This window comes from Rhipicephalus microplus, chromosome 3, assembly GCF_043290135.1.
Source record: "Rhipicephalus microplus isolate Deutch F79 chromosome 3, USDA_Rmic, whole genome shotgun sequence".
Lineage (NCBI taxonomy): Eukaryota > Metazoa > Arthropoda > Arachnida > Ixodida > Ixodidae > Rhipicephalus > Rhipicephalus microplus.
The window spans coordinates 245,156,204-245,183,874 of NC_134702.1; the positions used below are offsets into that span (position 1 = coordinate 245,156,204).

The 27,671-nt window shown below is 45.2% G+C and overlaps 1 protein-coding gene and 1 long non-coding RNA gene across 3 annotated transcripts in view; both read left to right on the forward strand.

Moving 5' to 3' along the window:
* Tango9 (transport and golgi organization 9) overlaps positions 1 to 26,730 on the forward strand; it is a 60,081-nt gene extending 33,351 nt beyond the window's left edge. For both annotated transcript variants that reach the window (XM_075890879.1, XM_037420149.2), the window contains 4 exons: positions 7,342 to 7,515; positions 10,789 to 10,899; positions 12,333 to 12,491; positions 24,899 to 26,730. In XM_075890879.1, the coding sequence (XP_075746994.1) occupies positions 7,342 to 7,515; positions 10,789 to 10,899; positions 12,333 to 12,491; positions 24,899 to 25,242 (788 nt within the window). In that variant the 3' untranslated portion in view covers positions 25,243 to 26,730. The remainder of the gene's footprint in view (positions 1 to 7,341; positions 7,516 to 10,788; positions 10,900 to 12,332; positions 12,492 to 24,898) is intronic.
* Positions 12,499 to 18,159, forward strand: LOC142804200 (uncharacterized). The gene is made up of 2 exons (XR_012894505.1): positions 12,499 to 15,008; positions 15,054 to 18,159. It is a non-coding gene; the product is annotated as an uncharacterized LOC142804200 (long non-coding RNA).
* Positions 26,731 to 27,671: the final 941 nt, after the last annotated feature.

Here is a 27,671-nt window from a genome sequence, read left to right on the forward strand (position 1 = left end):
TTTGTGCCGTTAAGACCCATATATCGTCACCATGTAGAAATAATACATCCAGAGTTCAACTGGAACAAAGCCTCACTTGTCGCCTGGGAAAAAAACTGGATGAAGTGTCAATGTCTACAATCCTTGATAATACAAACTAGAGAGACGGTTAAAGGGCACTGACACAAAAGTGTTGGCCTCCGTGTTGCTGGGGGCCTGCTAGTTATAACATGGCATATCGTTTGCTGCTGCACCCGGTAGATAATGAATTATAGGCTCCTCAATACTGACCAGTCTGTTTCGATTTGAGAGCTCCAAAAAGCCACTGTGTCCAACTATCACCACCTAGTGTGTGCAACGCCCAACCACGTCAGCACACGTAACTGTCACGCACTTCCGCACAGTATGCGTCAAGTAGTCCGTTTGAACAAGAAACGGGACAGCAGTGTCACAAAGCTCAAAACATTTGATGCGTGCGCCGCGGCCATGGACTCGTGAGCAGCCGCTGCATAGTAGTCTTCTAGAGCAAGTGCGGCCAAACGAAAACATCAGCTATAACATCATAACTTCTATTGACTGCAGTGGGGCGATGTGAAAGAAGTAGGAGGGTCACCATGGGTCACTTTTGAAGGGGTGGTGCTCGACCATGCGCGCTATCTCCTGATTTCATGTAAGACACCTTCCAAGCTGTGTTCGCTGTTCATATTGTGCAGATGATATACAGTAAAACACTGTTAATTTGTACTTCACAGGGCTAGAAAGAATGTCTGAATGAACTGAGGGTACAAATTATCACGAGTACAAAGAAAGCACTTAAAAAATGTTTCCTGCACCACCAGACTTTTATTTCTTAAAAAACTGTGATCGTGCTTTTTTTATTTTCCCGGAGATAATGTGCGAAGAAGTCACAATTTTTGAAGTTCCTGCAGGTAGCTTAGTCTGTGCACACTGTTTGAGAAAACCACTGTATTCTAAAACGTGCAATGCATGCACAGCCTTCGTCATCATTGTGTGGCGTGGACGCTCATCTGAATCACTTGGGTCCTTTTCAGCACTTCCCTATCCAAAACTTCGGCGATGATAGTTAAACCTGGATATACCAAAATTGATAAATTCTTGTAAAAATTTGTTATAAGGAAGATTTCGTTATATGCAGGTTTTGTACAAGAGTTGGGAAAATAAATGCGCATATTAAGCAAAAGGAGGCTGAAGGCAAAGCTAACCCAAAACAATTATTTAGGGGTAAAAAACTGCGTTAATAATCTGATAGCTATTTGGACACTCTCGGCGGGTGTTTACCGTCGCGGCCATGTTCTGTAACAAGTCTAAGATAACATGCCCCCGCGCGTCATAACTTTCACGAGCGAGTAAAAGCACGCAAGCACTGCTGAACCTCAGATCAAATGAGCTGGCCCATCTCTATCGCCTGAAAGGCGCCTAAGGTAACATCACCGGCATGTTAGAACTGCGGTCGAATCCTCATACAGAAAAGAAACCACCTGTCTGAACCGAACATGAAGAAATGCGGCGGGAATGTCACTCGAGTAGCAACAATGAACTCTGATTTTAAGGGCGGTTGCAATCGCTGGCATGCCTGCTATCTCTGCAAACATCAGTGCGCTTTCAATGCGAAGAAATTACGTAAATAGGGGACTTCTCCCTGGAGGGTTCGTATTTGCTCACACTAGCGTTTTTAGAGGTGGCTGCCAGCATTACTTTGTACAGTTAAACCTGCTTATAACGAACCTCCATATAACGAATTCCTCGATATAACGAAGTTTTTCTATTTCCCGCTGTTGCTCCATAGAAGCACATGTATCAGGGACCTCTATGTAATAAAGTAACAGTAGGAGACCACCCTGATATTACGAATTTTCTCCACGAACAATCTAGGATTTTTTTTACTCCGCGTTTTGGCACGAGCATGCGTGTAACTTCCCCGCCGCTGACGAAGCGCAAAGCAGCGGAGGCGCACATGGCGCACCAGGCGAGAGCGATCATTCGTTATTGGGCGCGGGTGGGTAAGCGTGAGGTGAGCCTGCACCCCACGAGCTGGTGTGCGCCGATGTGTGCCCCCCCCCCCCCCCCACTCCAAACCAAAATAAAAAAAAGTATTCTTGCGCGTTGGTAGTGCCACGCTTTTAGTCAGCGTCTCATATGCGGGGCCATGTTGCACATGGAGGGCGCTTTGCCCATAGTTTTCCACGGTGTTCGTGTTGTCCGCTCTTCGTTTTCGACGCCGTGCGCGCGTGCATAGTTTTACTGCGAGCACATGGTGCGACCCCCGACGACATTCAGCGTTGCTTTTTTTTATTATTGCGATAGAAATTATATAGACAGTCTTGGCTGGTTTTTTGCCGTCGCCGCTGCCATTCACATCAAACTTGGAAAAAAAAAACTTCAGCTCAAAAAAAAAAAAAGCCGCCCGCGCATGGTGCCCAGTCACAGAACACTTATTGCTCAGTTCATCATGATGCGCAGACGCGTGCTTATCTCTCACCTGTACTCTGCCCCGCGAATGGGGGGGGGGGGGATTAGATGCTTGTGCTCGCGTGCTTATCCTTCTCCTTCGGTGAAGAGAATCACGCGCCTGAGACCTTGACCGGAACGATTGCGTTTAGTTGCCGGGCGCACAGGTGCCGTTTGTGAAAAGAGTGCGCTTTTCAAACATACAAAAGTAACAACTGGGGCATCTGTACCTGTTATTACGTTTCATGCCTCGTTTTTGTTTAAACAGCGCGTTAAGTGTCGAGCGGTAAACGTTGTTTGTTCGCAGTATGTTTTCATGCATCACTTGTGCGTGAACTGCGCGTGGCCCGTTTCAATCTGCTTCCCGTTCTCGGCATTAATTCCAACTTGTTGCTATCGCATTGTTTTGCCCTTGCGGTGAAACTGCGACTTTTGTTAATTTTGGACAACTGTGACGTCAACTCCGCGGGGATATCAGATTAGGCGCTGATGGAAACTCTCCGAGACCACGGTGACGGCGGATATTCGGAGGTCGACTCGTCGCGGGCTTCTGTCTTGCGCCGCGAGTTCGCAGGCTGGTAGCTTTCACGATTAGCCGATTAGTTCTGGCAACAATATGACAGCGGGTTGATAGGAATGCAATGATCGCGATAGCAAAAAATTTTAATGTTATAAGAAGTAAGGCTGGCAGCCAACTCTTTTGAATCCGATATCGCATAACTTCTACAAAACACTGGTGTGAGCAAATACAACCGCTCCAAGGAGACGTGCTCTTTTCACACAGTCCTTTCGCGTTGAAACCGCACTCATACTCGCAGAGATCGCAAGCACGCCAGCGATCGCAAGCACCCTTGAAATCCAAGTTCATTAATACTACTCGAACGATTCCCCTCCCCCCTCCCCACATTGTTTCATGCTCGTTTAAGACGGGTGGTTTATTTTCTGTTTGAACATTTGACGGCAGTTCTAACACGCGAAAGATGTTATCTTACGCACTTTCCAGGCGATAGAGATGGGCCGACTCATTTGATCTCTACTTCAGCAGTGCTCGCGCGCTTTTACCCGCTTGTGAAAGTTAAGATGCTTGGGGCGGGTTATCAATTTGTACTTGTTAAGTAACATGGCGGCGACGGCAAAAACCCACCGAGAGCGTCCATATAATTTTATTGCAATAAAAATGCAGTTTTTTACTGTAAAATGAGTGTTTTGGACTAGCTCTGCCTTCAGTTCTCTTTTTGTTTATTTCGTGCATTTATTTTGTGAATTTTCATACCAAACCTGCATATAACGAAATCCTCATGACAAATTTTTTGGGGAATTTATCAATTTAGTTATATCTAGGTTTAACTGTATAACATAACAATTTGTTGCTTTTGTCTTCAGTTCATTGCATCCAACGTGCTGTCGTGTTGTTGCCTGAACTAATGGGCTAATTGCAAAGGCTACGGTTCCTCGAACTTGCGGCGCAAACGGAAACGCGTGAGGAATGGACTTTCAAAGATCGGTTGTTGTCGGTGTTATCTCGGAGGGTTTCCATCAGCGCGCCTAACCTTACATCCCTTCGGTGGTGACGACATGGTTGTCCGCATAAAAAAAAAACAATGGAAAGAAAAAAAAAAGGCAATGAACTTCATTGGGGGCCACACCATCCGTGCACGCATGCAAAACCATGCACGCATGCATTGCTTCAAACGATGAGCGGATGACACGGATACCATGGGAAAAGAATGGTAAAGCGCCCTCTATATGCAGCACGGCCCCACATATGTGACGCTATCTAAAGGTGTAGCACTGCCAATGCAAAAGTAGTTTTTTTTTTTTTTTTGGTTTATAGGGTGAAGGCACATCCACGCATGCACCCATGGCAGCAAAAATGGCAGGAACGACGGCTCGTGGGGTGTAGGCCTGCCTGCCCTCTTCGCGCTCACCTGCGCGTAATAAGCGCTCGCTCTCGCCGGTTGTCACCGGGATCACAAGTGCGCCGCCACCACTTCGAGATTCGTTGGCGGCGGGGCGCTTGTGGAAAGTGCATACTCATACCAAAATGACAAAATCTGAGGCAAAATTCATTAATTGCAAATGCAAAATGCCTAAAGTGATTATTGACACGAATCCAAAGCTGAAAGCTTCGGCCTGCCAACTTGGTAAACAAGGCTTCGTGGGGAACTTAAAATGTTTTTGTAGCTCATTTTGCAGAAATTTCGGCGTCGGTATCGTTGGTTGTGAGCGAAACATATAAAAAGATGCACATAAAATAATAAAAACTTCTCAGCTTGAGGGAGGATTGAACTCGGACTGTTTGCGTGGCAAGCAAGTGTTCTACCACACAGCTACACGTCTGCTTGGAAATTCAGTGAAAGTAACGTTTATGCTTTACAAACACATGCATTCTGATACAGGCTTCACAATATAACATGTATTATCGTGGTAATAAACACAATAACCTCGATATATTGAAGATGAATATAACAGAATATCGGTTTTAATGAAGTGAATGAAAAATAGTCTTGCAACAGGGAGTGTTGGGAATAAGCTCTATGATGCAACTTCGTTGTAATGAGGTTTCAGTGTAGCCTGGTACAAGCGTACATTGCCATGAGGCGTCAGAACCGTAGATTACCATAATGACTTTGTGGTTTAAAGCCGGCCACTCATTACACAAGACTTTACTTGTGTATTCCCATATGACCACGTAGTAGGTGCATGCCCCGCCGCGGTGGTCTAGTGGCTAATGTGCTCGACTGCTGACCCGCAGGTCGCAGGATTGAATCCTGGCTGTGGCGGCTGCATTTCCGATGGAGGGGAAATGTTGTAGGCCTGCGTGCTCAGATTTTGGGGCACGTAAAAGAACCCCCAGTTGGTTGGAACTTCCGGAGCCCTTCACTACGGCGTCTCTCATAATCATACCGTGGTTTTGGGACGTTAAACCCCACATATCAAACTAACGTAGTGGATGCATAGCAAGTTCGAAAAGGTTTCACGTGCATAATTGCTCGATGGTGTGAACCATGCTACCCGTTACACAATATGCACCCATATGTGAAAGCTTCAGTAATACAAGACACCGTCAATTTTATCAATTACATTGTCGTAATTCGCAATCGAAACTTCTCGAGTAGCATGCTATAATAGAAGTATGCACTAAGTGGTTTAAGTATGCACTACAGACAGGCTATCACTATCTCATTTATATCTTAAAAACAAACTTTTTTTTTCAACTTTTTTGGTCAGTGTTCAGTGTTTCTATTTTGCCGTGCCATTTTCTAAATATTTGAGAAAGCAGAAGGCCCAAAGTGCTTGATAAAGGAAGAAGACTAACTTAGTGTTCATGCCAGTGAAGCATCAGCCAGTGTGAGTTTTGGCAATGATAGAATGCACAGTCTATGCAGGCAGTTGCAAACAGAATTTTCGATTGCAACAAGCTTTTCTTTATCCTTTGTTCGAAACTGGTAGACAGCTGGTTTTTTTGTTAGGATGATCTTTTCTGATTGGAATTACGTTGTGACACCTGTCATTCTCGAGCATTTCGGGCCATGCTTGTCTTGCCACTAATGCTTCACTGCAGCACATGTTGTATAGTGCAGTGAAGCCGGCATGTTGCATTCTTTCATGCTACTGGGCCCCGTTGATTGCGGCCCTGCACCAAAGAGTTTAACATATGCATCACATATGCAGTATACACCAAAAAGTTTTACATATACTGCTTCAAGTGATTCTAAATTCTATTTTCCTGCTGGAAACCTGCTCTAAAAATTGCTCCAAATACTAAACAGCCAGGCCAGCACTGTATACCGTATTTACTCGCATAATTCTCGCACTTTTTTGCCAGAAAATCGATGCAAAGTTGGGGGTGCGAGAATTACACAGGAAAAACTTTCCACGAAAACGCAGAGAGCGAAAAAGAAAACGAAGTGGCTGCAAATTGGGATTCTCGCGCTAGCAACTTACAGCAAGCTTTAAGGAGTACTTATTAGGACTTACCTCAACAATAAACGCAGAGGTTCAACACTAGGCAAGATTTATTTGAGACACAAAAAGTGGAAGCAAATAGTCGAGAATTAGAATACCGTACGGAAAGCTTGTAGGTGTTGCCGGCGTAGCGGTAGTATTCGTCACGCATCAGGAGCCTTCAAAAGGTAAGCGTAGGACGTCAGTATTGGGCTGACGGCTATTTAACAGAATCGTCTGCCGTTCCCTTGTGAAGAAGTAAAGTTTATCATCAATCCCAGTTTTAGGCACACAGCAGGCCCAACGTGTCTTGGTGGCTTTCAGCTGCCGTCACCAGTAGCGAACACAAAACTCGTAGGCTCCGAAGGGCCTACCGGCGGCCCTGTTGTCGTTGTTTAGCGCATGATCTATCACTTGCAACTTAAAGCAGCCATGTGGCTTCAGTATCTCCTCATAACATGCAGTGCCAAGATTACCGACACAACGTACAAAACACGCTGCAACACGCATTGGTCACTTCGGCTTGGCTTAGATTGGATTGAATCTTTGTGCAATAGTACGCTTGATGCTTAAGAGATGGTGCCAGATGGTGTGCGCTATCATCATCAATGGCTGGAATGAGCAGACGACATTATTGCAGCAGTTTTCGGGGGTGCGATGATTACTCGAGGACAAAAAAATTTTACTTTTTCTTGGGCGATGTGGGGGGTGCGAGAATAATGCGTGTGCGAGGATTACGTGAGTAAATACTGTATGTTATTGTGGGAAAAACACACAACCTGCTGTGCGATAACTGTGCAGTGATTGTGAAGTGTGGAGCACAATATGTTGTCTAGCGATAGAACAGAGTTCTTCAGGTTCTCCCTGTGGTATATGGTTCTCCATATGGCAGCCAGACTTGTGCGTGAAAATTAGTGTCCACTGAGCTTATGCTTTTGTCTGCAGGTGCTGTGATCATCTTCACGGGGCTGCTGTCAGTGGCATTCCTTGGGCGCCGGCTGAGATCGTACGAGTGGATTGGCATCCTCGGAGTCATGTGTGGCCTGGTCGTGGTGGGTCTGTCTGACATCCTCTTTCCCGACAGCCATGCGACCAAGGGCCCCAACAGCATCATCACCGGTCGGTACCCTCACAGTGGCTGGCTGTCAGCGACAACTTTTCTTGGCAGTACTTCGGAGAGCTGAAATGCATGCCTGCTACCACACCAATAAATAGTACTTAAGTTTACTGATAGCTTTCTTATTTGCCTTGCTGAAATAAATGCTTAATTTATTGTGCGACTCAAACAGTTGCAGGAAGTCCTGCAACTGCAAAAGGGGAGCTAAGACGAAAATGAAATTTTTTGCTTGGGAGTTGTGCAGATGAGTTGTCTCCAATGCTAATTTTGCTACAGAAAAAGTAGTGAAGGCAGTGAGCAAGTTTGCAATGAGTTTCTGGCAGTTTTCTGCGTGTTCATTGCTGACTGGATCATTCATAGTGGCCCATGCTGTGCACTTTGAAATTTCACTGCTCCAACAGTCACATTTCACATACTCATCTAGTGCACTTCACCCTGAACTACAGGGCACAAGCAACCAAACTTCCCATTATCTGTGTAAATAGATTTACGGAGGTCGCACTGCTTAGATCAGTGCATTTGTATATGCCAATGTATACAAATGCTCTGATCCAAATGCACTGATCCAAATGCACTGATTCAAATGCAATGTATCCAAATGCACTTCCTTGTAGTGTGCAAGCCATGGAGCAAGAACTCTTGAGAAGGTGAAACTGTGCTTGTTTGGGCGTCCCAATAAAATTGCGAAATCTGGAACAGCACTCTTTCAATAGTCTGCCAGCAGAAAAGGAAAAACGACGTGTGCACTGCTCTCTGTACTTTTCGACGAAGCTAGTATGTTCAAGGCTATTCTGCGGCGATTTGACGTTCGCGCTTCATATCTGAGGAGGTGTTTTTCTGCGCATTCTCACTGGCTTCAAATTTTAATGCAATATCATTAAAAAGCTTTTTTTTTTCCCTAGAAATTTCTATGTCAGCATCTGGTGTCAGTGAAAAACCACCGTTGTGACAGGAAAATTGAAAACGATGCAAATAATATGAGCTGTGGCACCATATTATGCCTTTTAACCTCACAGTAGCCGGTGCTTGTTTCTTTATATAGTTCAATGCACTGAACTTGTAAGAAGAGGAGGCTACAGGACAGAAAATCAGACGTTCTCCACCCTTGCAAGCAGAAGGCATGCTCGTACCTTTAGCCACTGAAGTATCTAATACTTGTCCTTGCATGCATTCTGCTCTTCAGACGAGGTCCACTTTGTTCTGTTGTTGCTTTTGCGGTAAAAGCAGAGAAGTAATCGAGATGGCACAGAAAGATTGAAGGCACGGTATCTGGTAGTAACAATGGCCGTTTTGGTTTTCAGACAAATAGTGCTATTGGGGAGAGCTTGGTGGTAAACAAAGTTCTCCACAATAGCGTCGCCTGTCTGTACCACTGTCCTAGGAGTGCTTCTTGCAAAGGTAGTCGCAAGGCGTCGGCTCTCTCTCTTTCTTTAGTATGGCGCGAGCCAACGCCTCCAACCTCATTGGACCACTAGAAACTTTGAGGGTGTACCTTCTCCTTGCAAGATGCGTGCCCACTGTAGAAGTTGGGCATATTTCCGTCGCATACTGAAGGACTGCTCAAAATCAGCTTAAAGGGGCCCTGCAACACTTTTTAAGCATTGTCTGAAAACACTGCCGATAGGTAGTAGAGGCTCCCGACAACACGCGAGCCAAATATTATCAATATTATAGCGCCGCACGTGGCCTGGAATTCACAATAAATAATCAAATTCAGCTTAAAATACCTTTCTCCTTTCTCGAAAAATCACGTAATAAGCCCAAAAACTGCTCATAGTAAGCCCATCTATCAGCCATTGGCTGACTTGAACATGGCACGCTAGGTTGTTACAGAGGTTGCCGCGAAAGGTCGTCACTTTTTCACGCGTGCGCATACAATTGCACTGAAAAAGCCATGTATTTGAAGAAAAAAAAATAAAAGGTGCTGAAGGTCACAAGGCGCGAGTGACGTTTTCTGTTGGCCCCTCCCATCTCTGCCTGCTTAGCTTCCAGAGCTTTCGTCAGGATCAGAGAAGAGGGAGCGCGATTGCAGCGTGTGACAAATCTTTGTAACTTTGCTCCTACTGGACGGATTCTTAAAATTTTTACGGCGCTAAGTTTGTGAGGTAATACGCTTTTCCAGTAAATTAATTTCATGGTTACTCAAAAAAGCGTTTCAGGGCCCCTTTAACAGTCTTTGTTATCACGGTTCAAAAACCGTACGCAAACACAGAGGAGCCAGCACCACCAGCGCAACATGAAACCACTGAGCGCACTAGAGTGCAAATCTCGAAGGGATGTGCGGCAGCTTGTTGGAGACTTTCCCTCCCTCCCAGAGCCACCTATGCATGTGTGCGCACAACGTGCCAGTGAAGACTGAGGGGTGTGTGCATGCGGCGAACGTCTGATCAGGGGCCATTACTAGCTGCTGGTTTAAGCACTGTATGGCCTATAATTGTGGCGGTATGAGTTAGTAACTGCAGATGAAATATCTGTCATATTTTCCAATTGATGTTACAGACAGAAATCTGAAACTTTTTCGAGTGTATGAGGTGCTATAACCGCTTTTACTTGTCACATCTATATACGCGCATGTAAAAGTTGGCAACAAGCCAAAAGCATTATCCGTAGAGCATCGGCGCAAACTGCATTTCTCCGCGGCGCTATCATGTTGCCCTCATGTGCTGCCACAGCCAGGAAGTTCCTCCTCCTCTAATATTCTTTCTCAGAGGTGTGAGTACATGAATGCTAAAAAACGATGTAATATACATGAAAGCTTACTAGACTTAGGGCACTACATTGAAAACGTTGGTCTGCATCACCTGGTGGATTTTTCAATAGTGCGCACTTTAAAAACCAGACAGCATCTCAAGATCAATGCTTTTGTCTTAGAGTGGCATTTGTACACTTCAAGCACCATATATTTATATCCTACAGGCTCTGCTAAGAGCATAGGTCAATGGGGCATATGACGAAGTAGGGGTAAAAACAAAGTGTAAACTGTTCAACAGTACAGTTTTCGATACAGTAGCGCCCCTATATAAGAGACATGTGCTGGGGAGCAATCTTTGTCTCTTATATTTTCTTACCAACCCCTACTTTTATGCAAGAACACTGTTGTCTCTTATACCCAATCATATGTTATATCAGTGTCTCTTATAAAGGTGTTCTGCTGTATCATGTAACAGCAGTAATAAAACTGTAGTCTTGAAATAATGTCTCATCCGTCATGCAACGGCAGCCTGAGGTGAAATCTGTTGTGGCTGACAGAAGCGCTGGCCCTGACCGTCCTTTAGGTGACCTGCTGATAGTGCTGGCCCAGGTGATCACAGCTTCCCAGATGGTGATTGAGGAAAAATTTGTCACCAAGTACAAGGTTGCACCCCTGCAGGCTGTCGGCTGGGAAGGCAAGTGTCCTTCTCCTCATCTTCCCTGAATTCACTGACAAGCAACAAAAAATAATGCTAATGCTGCTTAGTTCGCATGCAGTCAACATTCGATTTTAGGACTCGCTGGCTACCACAAAATCGTCTGCCGAAGCTCATCTTTCACATCGCGCTGCGTTCGATATATCTGAAGATAGGTGAAAATTCCGTTCAATATAAACGTGCGAATTTCTATACTTTTACTGAGGAAATTCAAGGCGATAACTTACGAGTTCGATATACTCAAACCTCGTTATAATGTAATGGGATGTAACGAAACAATGAATATAACGAAGTAAATGAAATTTCCCTTGAAAGCTTCATTGAGGACCACGCATTTTAAACCTCGTTGTAACAAAGTAAAATTGACCGGTCAGTGGGTCTAACGAACTAAATTAGTCTATCAAATAGTTTATCAAAAAATCGACTAGTGTGTTCGACGCGGCTCTTTCAAAACTACCGCGCCGACCTTACAGCCACATCACGCGTGCGTGGCCGAGAGAGCCGTCGTCCTCGCACAGCCAGCGGAAAGGATTGAGGAAGCGCTCAGTGGGTCACATGATCGAGAAACTGTGCAAAGCGATTTCCCTCTCCAGGCCTTAAAGACTACGCAAACGACTGGCGCTGCTACCCCACTGCACCGAGAAAAGAGGCCTCTCCGCCATAGCTTATTTTTTTTCCTCTCTACACACGCTGCCTTGAAAGGAGAAGGGACTCTGGGTGCAGAGACGGAAAAGGGAGAAGCTTGGCACACGTGCGTCGCAGATCGGCATTTGAGGAAAAGTTAACAATCTGCCAGAGTCTTTTCTTTCAGTTTCTTTATTACCTTCTTCGCGCGCAGCGTTAAAGGGTGCGGCCACGGGATTGTGCATGGTGCTGAGAGCATTTTCGGAGTGCGGTATGTTCGAATTAACCGATGCAAGTGCTTGCGGTTCGAATTACAGGGCGTTTTCGCCCATTGGAATACACATAGCTTTGACGAGACCTCAGCATGAGTTCGAATTCACCGGAAGTTCGAATCGAGCATGTTTGAATGAATGAGGTTCGACTGTGTTTATTTTCTGTTGCAGGTGGGGTCGAGTAGTGGTACATCGAGCAGCGAGGCGGTTTCCTTGTTTGCATGCTTATAGGTGTGCGCCTATCTGAGCATACATTGCCACAAACTGTTATAATCGATATACCGGAATAATTGATATAACGAAATAATTGTGGCTCTCCTTCATCTTTGTTATAACGAGGTCAGAGTGTACTCAAACTCTATATATGTGGGTTCGATATAACCGTGTTCGACTGTACTGCAATGACTTCAAACAAGTTCAGCGGTTGCTTACCCCGGTGAGGCTGCTTAAGCATCATGCTCTCATGTTTATACTTCACCTGCACTGAATAATAGCTTCTGGCATTTTTTTCTGCAGGCTTTTTCGGTTTTGTAGTGCTGGGGACCTTGCTGGTGCCAATGTATTTCATCCCAGCTGGCAACACCATCTTCCAGAACCCTGGTGGCCAGCTGGAAGATGCCATCGATGGCTTCATTCAAATTAAGAACAGCTGGCACGTTGCTTTGGGGGTTGTTGGTGAGTCATTAACTTTCCTACTTTGTTTACCCATCCATTGTAGCTTGATCAATTTTACAGCAAACACTGTTGCGAGACAGCAAGGGCCAATAATGGCACTGTAGTTGTCCGCCGCCACTGGTGTCTGTAACCAGTATCGCAAGAAGTAAGAAAGAACTACATAAATCAAAAGAGGGAGGACAGAATAGGAATCGAACCTGGGCCTTTTGTGTAACAGTCCAACACACTGGGGCTTGAAACTCTGTTGCAAACTGGCCCTATGCAGGCTTCATGTTAAATAAGGAATCGCGTCATGTTAGTGTGCGTAATAAAGCGTTTTAGAACAGTAAAGTTACTTCTAGGCATCGCACACTGCGAATTTCATTACAAGTGTGCCATTGCATGCTCCAACCCATTACAATGACCTCAGGCGTAATTCTGCATCAGCTGAAGCATCAACAAAGTGCCTTACAAGTAGCAGGTATCATGCTTCCACAAAAAATGAAGAAAAATGGCACGGTGGACACTTTACACTACACAAAAAAATACGATTTGTAATGTATTGGGCACCACGCAAGTGTGCTTGTCTGAGGTGTCCCAAGAGTGTTAAAAAAAATCACAAAAGGCCGCTCTTCCAACTTTCACTGTGATTGTGCTGTGCGATCCATCCAGGCCTGGTGTTTTTTTTTTTTTTTTAATACCATATTTGTGGTTTTCTTTTCCTTTGTTGTGGTAAATGTCAGTGGTTTTCTGTAGTGGGCCCAATTCTTGAGCTGCCACTTTTGATGCAGTTGTTGCGCTTATACAGTCACGGCACTAAATGAAAATCGTAAAACCAAGCATGAATCTCAGGGGGTCTAAGCAGAGCTGCACTGCTCTCAAAGTGCACACTAGACTGCAATTAACACATGTACAGGCATGAGCAAAGGTGTGCGGACCGCAGGATCGCGTGGCAGAATGCATTGATGCATCATCTATCAACGTGACACTAGCTGCAGGTGCACATGCCCGTCCAGTCCTTATCAGGCGACCTCGCACATCGATTTGTTTGAAGGGGTTACAGCGCTCATAGCCAAAACAACTGGTTGTCGCTTTCTTTGCTCCATCCAATTTGTGCCGTTCTTTTACGTAGTGGCAAATTTTACGGTCGCACTCAGTCCCCTCTCCGGTGATTCCAACAATGCTCACTAGATGGCACGCCACCACCCAAGGTGTTGGCTTACAATAGTCTGCGCCCTCGCGTTATTTAAGGGGCTTTGAAAGAAAGGCAGTGATGGAAGTGCTGCTCCAATTGCTCTAAACTGCTACAAAAGAGAAATGTTGCTCTGTGCTCCTCCAAACAGTAATTTTTGTTGCTAATTGCTTCAAAGCTGCTCTGAAATGACACTGAGAGAAGGAGAGTGACAAACTTTTACTCGTTGATCTTCTCGCAAGTCCTCAAGAAACTTAAAAGAATCTGTGTACTTTCGTCCCACTGTGCTACTTGTGTGCAGAATTATCAACTCTGACCCATTTGTGCAACAGAACTGTCATATTGACTATACAGGCTATTTGGCTATTTTTTTCTCAGCTGGACACGCAGGCTAGTGTGGTGAATTGTGAAAATGAGCCGGATTGCTTTTATTTCATGCCTATTTTCTACTCCTTATTTGGCAACAGCTCTATGGGGCTGTGGTTACTTCTAAATGTGGCACTTAGCATTTACGTTTTGATTTGATTTCTGCCACAAATACTAATTTCAAATTGTAGATCATTTCACAGCACATTTTCTGAAAACCTGTCATTGTTTGCTTCATGAAACTTACTTTGATTGTTGTCTGGTAAATACATTTCATAATAAAAAAATATTTACAAGATGTTTCGACAATGCTCTGAACTCCAAATAATGCGTGGCAAATTTAATATCTGATCCTAAAACACTAGTAGCTGCTCTATACTGGCATTTTTTTCTGCTTCGGGAACTCTTATGGCTGCTCCAAAGTAGGAGTTTTCATGCTTCAAAGTGTGCTCGAAAAAGTAGTCGCTTCCATCACTGGGAGGGGAAGTGAAGAGAAATTTGTGTCGTCGTAACTGTCTCTCTCTCTCTCTCTTTCTCTCTCTCACAGTAGGTGACTTAAACAATGCCACACTGGGGGCAGATGGTGGGGGAGAGAGCGGAATGTGAAAGAGAGGAAAAGAGGAGGGTTACAGGGGTGTCTGGTCTGACCGTGCGCGCCGCCTCCAAGCCAGGAGGAGAGAAAAAAAAGGTATCGCCATCAATGTGAGGATCGTTGCTACGTAGGCACAGCAGCACGTGACCAGTTTCTACGATGAGCGTTACGCACAGGTACCGAAATCCTCCCAAACCTCCTCAGCTGCCTGCCCTCAACCCCGTTGAAGAACGCCTGATAGCTCCATGTCATTTATGAGGGTTAGCCATTTGAGTCACTGCAGCGGCCAGCATAGGTCTGCAAACTCGCCGAAGAGTCAACTCACTGAGACTCACTCGAACTCAGATTGAGGCGCGACTCTGAGTGAGTCCGACTGAGCTATACTTAGGTGAGCTATACTTAGGTGAGCTATACTTAGGTGAGCTATACTTAGGTGAGTCTGAGCCTGAGTGAGTCCGCTTGAGGAAACCATTTGAGTCTGAGCCGGAGTGAGTCCGCTTGAGGAAAATATTCACGAGTTGGAATCTGAGTGAGTCCGGCTGAGTTACATCTTCGTGAGTGTGAGTCCGAGTGAGATCGCTTGCGGAAAATTCTGGTGAGTCTGAGTGCAGTTGACAAAAACGTTCACGAATGTGAATCAGAGTGAGTTCACTTCAGCAGAGTTTCGGTTAGTCTGGGTCCTACAGTCAAACCTCGCTGAGCGCTGCTTCAACGAAATTCCCGCTACAGCGAAAAATTCATGGTTCCCCTTCAGCAGTCCATGGGAGTCAATGCACAAATATTGTCGCCACAATGAAAACTTTTTATTCTGCCGTCCCGCTGCAACGAAATTCCACGATGCAATTTCACATACGGTGGTTTTGGGACAGTAAACCCCACATATCAATCAATAAATCACAATGCGATTTCAGGCTCAGATATTTATTGCTATACAGTAAACCCAATCTTTAACATTTTGATGCATTTTCAGAACCTGAAAATACGTTCAAGTCTAAAACACACGTTAGCACCACCAGAAAGCACCGCTGTTCAGCTAGCTTGGGCACCTTTACACGATAGTGATGGCAATATAGAGACTGCCCTGCTTTTGCACTGGCAAATGCATGGCCTTTTCTATGTTTGGAAATGCGCGGGAAAACACTTCAGCTCATTCGCATGACCGTATCCACTACCATGAAATCATTTCGCATCTATGAAAAGAGTATACATGCTGAAGTCTCGACACAGCTGATGAACGACTCGTCAAGCTTCGACATGTGTGCATACGTTTGTACAGCGATCCATTAGTGAAAACTGGCGTGGCTATACAAGAAACGCGTTACCATCGTACGTCAAGCTGAGCACCCCCTAGCTAGTTTCGTGCAGTGCATCACCTACAAAGCTTACTCCATCACAGCCGCGCGCTGTAACGTATATGCATGCGATAGCCCTTGCGTAGAGATTTTTATTGTGATACCAATTATACATACAGTCTCGCTGGTTTTCGCTGTTGCCACCGGTATTATGCACCGTATATGAATACGTATTTATATACAGTCGAATCTCATTAATTCGAACATGCCTAATTCGAACTTCCGGTTGATTCAAACTTGCGATGAGGTCTTGTCAAAGCTATATGTATTTCAATGGGCGAAAACACCCAGTAACATGAGCGTGCAAGCACTTCCGACGGTTAATTCGAATATACCGTGCTCAGGAAATGCTTTCAGCACCCCGCCCAATCCCGCGGCGGCACCTCCAACGCCTCAACGCTGCGCGAAAAAAGAAAAGGAAACAAAAGGCTGCGGTGGAATTTTCACTCTCTCTCAAATGCCGATTCGCGATGCGCCTTTGCCAATTATCCCCCTTTTCCGCCCCTGCCACGTAAAGACCCTTCTCCTTTCAGCGTCATTCGCAAAGAGAGGGAAAAAAAGCTGTCGCGGAGTGTGGCTCTCTTTCACGTGCCTGTGCCACGCTTCCCCCTTTCTCGTCCCTGCCACGTAACTCTTCTTTCAACGATGCGCGCGAAGAGAGCAAAAAAAAAGCTGCCGTGGAGTGTTGGTTTATCTCAAATGCAAATATGCGTATTTCTGCATGGATAGGCTCCTCCTTTCTTGTCACGTGCTGGCCACGCTGCGGTTTTGGCGCAGAGGGTAGTAGCTGAGATGCAGTTGTTGTTGTCGTCTTTAGAGAGTGTCGGCGCCAGACGTCGCTGCGCCAGAAGAATTCTGAAGCCGAAGTAGACATGCTTTGCAAGCTGCGTGCAAAATTGACTCGCTGCAAGGCAAACGTGTGCAGATGCGCATTACCGATTATTTCAATTAATGATGGATGTCCTGTAATTTGTGAATAAATCTAAGTCTTCTGAAACTTTTCCTCGTGTGTTAGCTCAATGCACATGTGCCACTGCATAGGGAGCCCTCTATTTACTTAGCTTTCATTAATTTGAGCTTCTTTTAATTCGAACAAATTTTCGGGCCCCTTCAAGTTCGAATTATCGAGATTTGACTGTATATATGAAAACTCAAGAAAGAAAAAAGTTGCCTGCGCTCGGCACCCAGCTCATGGCAATGTGCCAATGCGCGCCTATCTCCCAAGCATACTTTGCCCCGCAGATGGGGGCATGGGGTTAGGTGCTTGTGTGTGCGTGCTTATCCTTCGGTGGCGAGAATCCTGTGCCTTAGCCTTTCATTGGAATGATTGTTAGTTGCCTGGGCCACAAAGGTCACTTCGCTCACTGGGCAGGCCCCATTTGCAAAAAGAGCTCATTTTCCAAACACAGCGAAGTAATAACTTGTCAGGATTTCCTGTTTGTTGCAATGGTGGCGGTAGCAGAGAGCGGCGAGCAGCCAAACGGACTTCGCTGAAGCCTTCGCCCAGAGGCGGAATAGGGAGGCAATCGTTTTCAAAACAGCTACAAGTAGGAACGTTTAGTAAGCAGGTTGTCGTTTGTACAGAGCCGGTCAGCACGACGACGTCGGCTGGGGCGAAATTCTCCAAACATAGGGCCGGCACGGCCTTAAGGGGAGACGCTCCTCGAAAAAGTCTTTTTTTATTTCTAGTAATAGAGACCTGAAAAGTTTGTTATTAGTATAGTTTTTCATGCAGATTTAAAATATGCAATCATTTTTTGTGTAGCTGCTATAATTATTGAGTTATGCCATAAACAATAGCAAAAAGTTACATTTTTTGCGGGCACTCTTTTATGTACTAAACTTTCAGTAAAAGCACTGTGTCTGATCTTATTTGACTCTTGGTAGATTGAAAAGTGCAAATATCTATATAGATATGTCACAGAAATATTGGAACCAAGAAAAAAAAATTGTATTGAATGACTTATTATTTTCAATCTCCCTTGAAACAATAAGCTAATATTTTCACAACTAATGCTGGTAGGCATTGCAATTTAGAGTAGATATTTGCATTCTGCATGTGTTGAAGAATATGTGTGCCAAGTTTCGTTACTATACAATGAATATAAGTTTCTAAAAGGCTGCCCGGAAAACGTGAAACTGTCAGAAAAAATGAAAATGAGAAAAACAAGTTTGAAAGTTCGCAAAGTTGGCATTTATTAGGAAATCATTCTTTTTGCATCAAATTGGGGCACAATGAAGAGTACCTTGCCTTGAATGCACTGCAAGTGTCTAGAAGTCCCCTGCACCATAGCTTGGTCCTTCACGGCTCTTGCGGTCAGTGTCCTCAACACGAGCTCTCTTCGCTGTGTTGCGACGGTGTGCCCTCGCTTCTGCAGTTTGCTTCAGGTTCATCTTCCTGATGCGCATGACGTCACAGTGGTCACCATGTGTGGCCAGATCTTGTGAGGGGAGAATTCCAATGCCTTCGAGCACTTCTTCAAAGCCCCTGTGGCCTTTGTTGTACCAGAGTACAGCAAGAGCGGTGGCTGTCTCCACAGTTGTTCTGGAGGCGAACTTTGTTTTTGGACATAGCAGCCATATCTTGCTGTTCAGCGGTTCGGCTGCATTCTGTGTCTTGCCATGAAGGCACCGAATAAGGAGTTTCTCCTCTTTAAGGCGCTTGTAGATAGGCATAATTGCCAATCCTTGAGCCTTCGTCAACAGTGGGGTGTGGCATGGTGCAGGCTCCCCCAGTGCTTCCGCACGCTTGTGCTTGCACCACGAATTTGGTCCTGCGGGGCAAAAGTTGTGGCTACTGGCACCATCACTGGAGCAGCAATGAAAATACGATGCCCATATGGCAGTGTACATATTTCGGACACTGTCCTTGTTGCTCGTGATGGCGATCTTGTAATATGTTTGTAGTTTTATTATTGTCGCATCTTTCAGTTTTTCGCCTCGTGGCAGTGGCGTTGCCAATTTCCGTAGGGCAGTTCCCAAGCGCTTTGCAACGTGGTTCGTGCACTCTTCTTTGTCAATGGGGGTGTCACAGTATACATTTGCCTCGCAGACTGCAGTGTAGGCCTTGCTGTCACCATCACTTGGGAAGCTGGTGAATCGCAGTGCAGTTTCATAAGACAAGGTCCTCTGCCATATATTGACAGCTGCCACAGGTTCCATTGCATGGGATGAGCAGTCAGTGTTTTTTTGGCAAACTGGAAGATGAAAAGCTCGCCATATCTCTTCATCCTCCCCAAGGTCCCTGTGTATACTGCAAGCATGGCAGTAGTTCGAAAGGACTTCAAAATCGAGGCAGAGCCCCGTGTCCAGGGACACGACTGTGCCCACTCCATTGTGGCTTTTATGACCTCTTTTCTGCCAGGTGCCATCAAACATGACTGGCACATCTCTGCCGCCGACTGCGTCCTTCGTGATGTTTCGTGCCTGGTGCAAGTTTTTGCTCACTGCCGTCATCGCCGCACCATGGAGCTTCTTGCAAATGCCGTTGAATGTCTTGTGATGCATCGGGCTCGGAAGACCGAGAATCGCACAAAATCGTGAAAGTTGGTCGTGGCCTGCGCCTATAGCGCGTGCTGCCAGAACTGCCTTCACGTTTACAGCAAAGCTGTCACGCGAGCTGCCGCTGTCAAAACGAGCGCTCGTTCCTTGGTCCCCGGCCAAAGCAGTACGTCTCGATGTGTGCGTGAACGAAAGTGCAGATTCAGGGCAATCAGAATTTTGACAGCACAGTTCGAGGAATGCCGAAAGTCCTTTGCGCTTTCCAGCTGCCTCTCGCACGCCGAGCTTTCGTTCGCGGCAGGTTGGGCATTGCGCACCCGCCACAAGTGCCGTCAGCGCATCGATTTCGCAAAGCAGCATGTTCGCAGTAGCAGCATCTACCGGTCTACGTTCACTCTCGAAGAATCCAATCTTCCTTTGGGATGCACTGACGAATTCCACGGCAGCGGCTATTTCACAACCACTGTCGCAGGGTTCGGTGACGGTGTTAGGCCTATCCGAAGTCGGAGCGTCGGGGTGTTAGTCGGGGGCAACATCGTCGTTCGCTGTCGCTTTGCGAAGCGTCCGACGCCGTTTCCCTCGATACTTGTGGCGAGTTCTGAACTTTCGATTATCTGAACTGCACTTCTTCGGGCTTGTCATGACGCAAAAATGCAGAGAAACGCAGAAAAACTCGATCGCGACGTCCGAGGCTTTGTTTTTTTGCCGGAGAGATAGGAGGGGGAGGAACGTGGAGCGCACCGCCGTCCAATGGCGGCCTCGCGCTGTGTGCCGCGATATTCAAAACGCGTGACGTACGCGTTGTTTTTCTCGTTTTTTGTTTATTCTGCGTGAAGGCACGAGACTGGCTACTAGTGGATTATGAAGGATACGGCCTTCGCAGCATGCGTGCACGATTGCAAATGGCAGTCAACGCGTCGTTTTCGCGACAGGACGACGCGAACTTCGCCGTTTTTCGCGACTTTCGCGCATTTCTCGCGTCACCGCTGCCCACTTGGAAGCATTTTTTGATAATTTCTCGTGCAAATTTCAGCTTGATATTTTCAGAAGTAATAGATTATAGTCCAAGGATGCCAATACAGCCGGAAAAAAAAAAAGCGAAAATTTTCCAAAAAACCGAGACTTTTCGACCCGCGTCTCCCCTTAAATAACGTTTTGGCCTTTTCTGCGAGACCAGTTCCCGGTGCTTGGAGAAGGTGAAGCTTTCCCCGGAACGGCACGGTGGCTTGGTGGAGGAGGCGACGCTTTGCCTGGAACTGCACGGTGCCGCTTTCTGCATAGAAGGTGGCGTTGGGAGGGCGAGAGAGTTCGCCTGAATTGCGCCTGTCTCGTGGAAAGAAGCGCTCCCGAACAAGCATCATGCCTGTGGCATAACAAACTGGATCACTCGTTAGTTTGCACTCGTATCTTTACCTGTCATTACGTTTCGTGCGTCATTTTTTTTAAACAGCGCCATCGTTTTTTAAACGTGCGTCGTTTTTTAAAACAGCGCCAGCGGTCGAGCCAATGTGGCAGCGGCAGTGGCCTTCATTTCTACGAGCGATATGCACTTGTGGTCTCGCGCAAAAGGGCGCGGCAGCGGACCGTGTGCGCTAATCTGCTGCCGCGTCGTGCAGGCAGTACATGATTTAGATTGATTGAGCTGTTTATAGTTAGGTTTGTCGCGATGATGTGCAGGCATCACCGCATACTCGCTGAAGTTATAGTAATCACTCCATGATCTACTGAGGCTCTTAACGCAAATGCGCAAAACTGTAAGTTCTTCACAGTGACATATGCGAACAAATATTTGGGAACATCGAATATGCATATTTGAAATTTTCTAATATGTGGTTATCAAATCGAATACAAACATCACAAATACAATATTCGATGAATATTCAAAACTTTCGAATATTCTCACACACACACTATTCATAACTCTTATTTAAAGTTAAGGAATCAAATGGCATCACAGAATGCACCGATTAGGTAAGACATTAATTTTAAAGGGACACTAAAGTCAGATGACAATTTATGTCAGAGTGAAAGCTCACTGTATGACAACACCTAAAACGACTATATTATCAACAACAGTGCCCTATTGACCGAGAAATTGAGGTAAATGCACAAGAATGCATGCGCCGCAGTAGGACATTTTCAAAATGATCCCGATGCCATCAGATGGACCGCCTACAAATAATCACTAGTAATCGATCTAGCTGCACATAATAAACAACCTCCCGTGCATCAAGAGACGCAATAAAATGCTGCCTGTTCGTTTGTTTGATTCATGGACAAAATGACTGCCGGACGTTACTATGTGGAATGGGGCGAGTGATTCAAAAATTAAATTTTCACGTAGTTGTACTGGAAAGGTGGTGCCATCTAGCAGGGCTCAGTTGAATCAAAAACGTATGCAATCTCGGAGCCAATGGGGAGAAATTGATAAAAAGCCATTGTTGCTGCTGTGGCTCCCGCTACAGCAGCAACAATGGCTGCTGTAGCGGTCTGCTGCTACTAGCGCAGTAGAGCCGGGCAACGTTGTGCACAGCAACAGTGACATGAGTCTGTCCGGTCGGTCCGTTTCTTGAGGCAGGTAATATGAAGCGCGCCAACCCGATGTGGAACGCTAAAACGCGATTTCATTTCAAAATGGGCCCTTCATTCGTACAAAGGTAACACTACAAGGTTTCTAGAGTGCTATTTCAACAATCAACGTCAACCTAACAGTTGCCTTTAATGTCCCTTTAAGGAACATTGCAAACATGACTAAAAAGCTAATTTTCCATTAAAACAATATAATCTGAAATATTGATGGCACCACACTGCTAAAAGCCCATGCAATGCATATAGCATACCTCCAAGACACACAACTATTAGTACCACTGTGCAGTGTCTTTGGTGATGGAGCTAACCCTGTTTGCAACGAGAAAGTTTCAAAATTGAAGTTTATATTTTTAATGAGACAGGAGTTTATTTTTGTGAAATGCGTAATTCTTGGTGGTATAATAGTGGTTTTACGTATTGCCCTGGCTCTCAATTCAATCTTGGTAGGTGATCTGTTTACAGATTACACCGTTAAGTCTATGATGAAGTAGAAACAGCAATTTATTTTAATGAAAAAAGTTTCCCAGTCACTACATTTCTCTATGAGAAATGTGGTGACTGGGAACTTTATGAGTGCCAAACAAGTTATTCACAAGAACGAGAGAGAAACAGGACCGGTGCTTGTGAACGTTTTGTAAAGGCATTGTACTGCACCAAAAATTTCTCGATAGCTATGCACCATCTCACGGAATTTCAAGTCCTGTTAAACTGTAGTATCGACAGAGACCATCGGATTTTGTTAATTCCATTTACTACATATTGAACAGTGGTTTTGTTATATTGGGTATCTTATAAGTTGTATCGGCCAGCTTTCAAGAAGGAAGGGGGTAGAAACGCATCACTCATACCTTATGTGATGCTTCGTCGCTCGCAAAAACAAAGTTAAGCTTTATTTTTGGCTGAGAATTGTTACCCCTCAGCAATAGGAAGGGCATCCAAACTTTAATGATATGTTTGAATTTCAGAGTCCCCGTATGAGATATTTCTTCCATATTTTCCCAACTTGTCTGCAGTTCAGTCGTACCGACACAGCATATTAATGCCACTGTTAGTTTTTCTTTTTTTTTTTTTCAAATGCCTTTGCATTTTTAGTTGGCTTTATAGTGCAGAAGCACTTTCGGTGGTCCTTCACCCCTCATTTTGTTTGTGCAGCCCACAATGCGAAAAGCTTGACAGCACAGGCGTTTCCCAGGGTCTAGTTTCTCGTACCTATTCTGGCGCTCTTTGTGCATCCCAAGAAATGCATGGAGTGTACAAAACCAAACGACGAGCTCGACACCGCGCCTTCAAGTCTGGTATGATGGTCAAACTGCTTGCAGTGTTCTGCCATTGCACTCTGTTCGCTGTTCCAGTGACAAAGGTCATTCTTGTGCTGCCGCATTCTTTAACGGAAGTTCTTGGTTTTCTCAGCGTACAAAATGGGGCAGTCGGCGCATGGGATCTGGCACGCTACGTTCTGCTCTTATTTTGCAGGTCTTTTGGCCAAGGGATGAAATTGCCGCCAGTGGTGGATGGCCTGTGGGAAACGTCGATCTCCCTCCCCTTCTCAGTTCATTCGATCCCGTATATATCAGACTCAAAGGAGATCGTGAAATAGTTAGATATATCGATAATTCAAAATACAAAACATGCATATTTAAAGCTTAAGTTAAAGAAATTCAGCTCTCGGAAATCGTTACAAGCACTAACATACAGATTCGCTCATAGTATAATGAAGAACAAGGTGTGAACTGCAAGTTGCTGCTTTATTTCGCATCAAAATAATCCGTAAACTTGTTTTGCTTGAAGCACGCCGTCAAGTTCGTAATCCTCAATATCACTGAAGCTTTTAAAATAAGCGAATTCAGCTACAACAGCGTTGATTGACGCAGAATGCCAATGCAAGCTTCGTAGCACGGCAAAAGGTTAGTTAACGGCGGCAGCGAAGGCATTGGCATGGCATATTCATAACCGCGCTGGCAAACTTTCGCAGCACCGGCAGCGACAGCCATGATCTCAGCATTGATGCATTCAGAAACACCTAAGTCATCATCTGCATTGATAAAGTTGCTCGCTGTCCGAGATGGTGCCCAGAAGCTCTGATAAGTCCCGAAATTCACTGAGGCAGGCTACATCGTTGTCGAAAGTCATCAAGTATCTGAAGTCATCGCCTGGCTCGCAAGGAAAGTTTACGACTGTGCTTTACTTGTACATTGCTCTAAGCTCCAGTCGCAATTTTTATCACAACATATGGGTCGATGTTCAGTTCAACTCCTGTATGAGGATTTTTCAGGAACGAAACGAGAAGTACTAAAGTCCAGAAGGTGCATAAGACAATGCAGAGTTCCCACAGTCAACATGTTGGTGATATCGATGTCACTTGTGACTTTGTGGCTGGCAGCTGCTGCATTCAGCTGCTCTGATACAAAAGGCTAGAAAAAGCCTAGCCTTCAAGACATGCATTTTAATACTGCTCTATTGTTTTCAGAAACAATAGTAATTAATATTAATTAACTTTAAAACTAATTGACATCTTAAAATGATTTTGTATCTGGAATCAGCGAAGACATAAAGAAGTCTGTGCAGTTTTATTAAGTATGTTAAAGAAAATTTTGATTTCTTTCAAAAACCCACTTCCCCCTTTAAAATGAAAGTGGTGACTCAAAGGCAAGGGGGCACGGTCTAAATGCAAGAGCAGCTGTGTGCTGCAATTTTAGGCACATGTTGAAGAGAGTACCAGGCGGTGAAAACCAATGTGCAGTGCAGTGCTGTGTTGTTTAGGCTGGTAAAATTCTAAATTGCTCCAACTTTCATGAACAGTGCCGCTGAGTGCAGTGCCTGTTTTGTTCCTACCCAGGCACGGTGCTGAGCATTGCATTCTTCAACTTTGCCGGTATCAGTGTGACGAAGGAGCTGAGTGCAACCACGCGCATGGTCCTGGACAGTGTGCGAACCCTGGTCATCTGGCTATTCTCGCTGGCTGTGCGTTGGCAGGGCTTCAACTGGACGCAGATAGTCGGCTTCGTGGTGCTCATCCTCGGCATGTTCCTCTACAACAACGTCATAATCCGCCCGTTCCTCATCAAGCGGGGCTGCCTCAGGGACACAGATTCGCAGGACGACCTCAGCGGGCTGATCCAAGAAGAGCGGCCCCCAGGCACTTCTCGGCCATCTTCCAGTGCGGACGAAGCAAACCCTTAATGCTGCTCTACAGGGCGCAGCAATGCCTACTGTTCGCCAGAGTGTGGTAGACTGCTCAGCCCACGAAACCATCGAAACTGTGGTCGATGTTCTTTTTGATGAGCTAGTGTAAATGTTGGTAAGGTTGCAGTTGTGGTCCTTGGGACTGCTTTGCAACATTAATTGGCTCGTTGTAGATGTCCTGCGGTGCTTCTAATGATGTTCGCATGGCGGCCAAACTCCTAAGCACCAGACAGTCATTTTCTGCTCGTGTTTCCTGAGGCCGAAGTCAACTGGTGTCACCCTTTCCATCTTTGGCTGCCGAAAGAAGCAGCTGCCTTCCATGCCTTGAGATGCTCAGTTGTGGCCGTGCGATTCCACACTGCCTTTGTGCATGCTTTGAAGGATCCTCCTGAAACAGATCAGTGCTGCAACATTGCCCAATGGGCATCGACATGTTGGCTGGGGCAGTGCCCTAGGCTTTACTGCACACTATGACGTGACTTTTATTTGCTGGCAGAAGTAATGCGAGGGCATCTAATGTGGCACTACATGCATTCTTGGGGGCAGTGTGTGCCTTCTAAAACGTTGCACATGAATTGTGCAACGTTAAAATGTTGTGGCTGAGCTCGTAGCTGGCCCAAGGCCCTATGGTATTTGAAGAAAGCCTGATATGGCAGCGTATGAATGTGAATATGTTGGGCAATCTCTCTCTATAAAAAAGAAGTCTTTGTTTTTTTTCTATTTCTCTTGCAAGTGATGTAACATTTGTACTGAAGTTAATTAAGGCAACACAGAGGCACTATTGCCTAAGGCATGTGCATGCAGTGCCTGTAGATGCTGTACCATAGGAGAATCTCGATAGTTGAGTGCGCTTCCCAATGAGCGAAAGAGTGTCTATCTCCTAGCTGCTGATGGGTACCTTGCATCGAGCTGATACTTCAGTGCACTTCAAATTTATTGCTGCACTGGGTGCTTGTCATGATGCACAGTTCTGGGGCTGCCAGTATTTGGCTGTCTTGTGTTATGTTCCATCCAAAAATGTAAGTACTTTGAACACTTGTTTTTGTGGTATCTAATTGTAATAATCAATCATTTGCTGTGAAAAAGGCACATTTGAGTGTACTTAGATATGAAAATATTTTTTACACGCATGGTTTCATGGTTTTACACTGTATACTTCTGTGCAGAGCACGTTCTAGGGGTTATGCAAACATAGGGCTTGTAGGGCTCAAGATCTGCAAGCTGTATGAAAACTGGACTGTTGAAACGAAGAAATTTTAGCACTTGAATGCATGCATTGCAGTTTAAGTGAAGAGCTTGATATTTTGGTGCATGGGCACAACTTGTTTTTAGTTAAGTTGATATTGGTTTTCTGACTAAAATTTTAATGTGTCTGTAAGAAGGTCATGTTGGCTTCAACGGAATCTGTGATGTACTACCAGATGACTAGTTTCCTGTGCCCTTCAAGATTTTCTTTTTTTGTAATAAAGCAGATATTTCTGTGAAGTTTGATTTCCGTTACTGGTACGTTGCATGGGCATCCAATAGGAACAGCTTAATAAGCAACCTAAGATATTAGCTTGCATATTAAGCTGTTGAAATTTCATTTTTGGGCTTAAGATGTTAAATCCCTTTTTTCACTTTTGACATAATTTAGCTACAGCCCAGACGCAGAGCTGGAGTCTCATACGCACAAGCTGTATACTCAGAAAAGATATCGAAGTGTTCTACATGCAAGATGGGCCACTGGTGAAAGGCCTGCACCAGTGCATAGCCAGGTCCTACCCCCCCCCCCCCCTAGAGAAATTTCTGCCTAATCCCCATTGTGGCAGAGATTTAAAGGAAACGTAATTTTCATTGATCACTCTGTACCCACTTCTATGAAGAAAACGTGTTAATGAAATCCCTGGATAACATGCACATTATCCATATGAAATGACAGATTAAAACACTTGGCAAAAGAGCGACTGAAGTTGCAACCATTAAAATCAAGTGAGAGAAGCCCTGGTGAATTCAAAAACATTTAGGTCAAATGCTTTAAAAGTTGATAATTGTTTGGGTTTAACTTCCCGGAACCATCATATGATTATGCAAGACACCGTACTGGAGGGCTGCGCAAATTTTGATTACTTGGGGTTATTTGATGTGCACATAAATCTTAGCAAACAGGGTCAAGCATTTTTCGCCTTTATCAAAAACGCTACCGCCGTGACCGAGTTTCTATCCCGCGACCTGCGGGTCGGCAGCTAGGTGCCTTAGTCACTAGACCACTGTGGTGGGTACTTCCTTAGAAGTTGGCCATGCTAATTCTGGCATTACTCCAGTGAAAAAAGAAAGAATTGAGCTGATTGATGAGGGTGCATTTTGACAAAAGTTGAAGACTTAGCTGATTCTTTTTTTTAGCTAGTTTCTTCGTCCATTTTCACAATAGTCCAAGAAGATAAAAT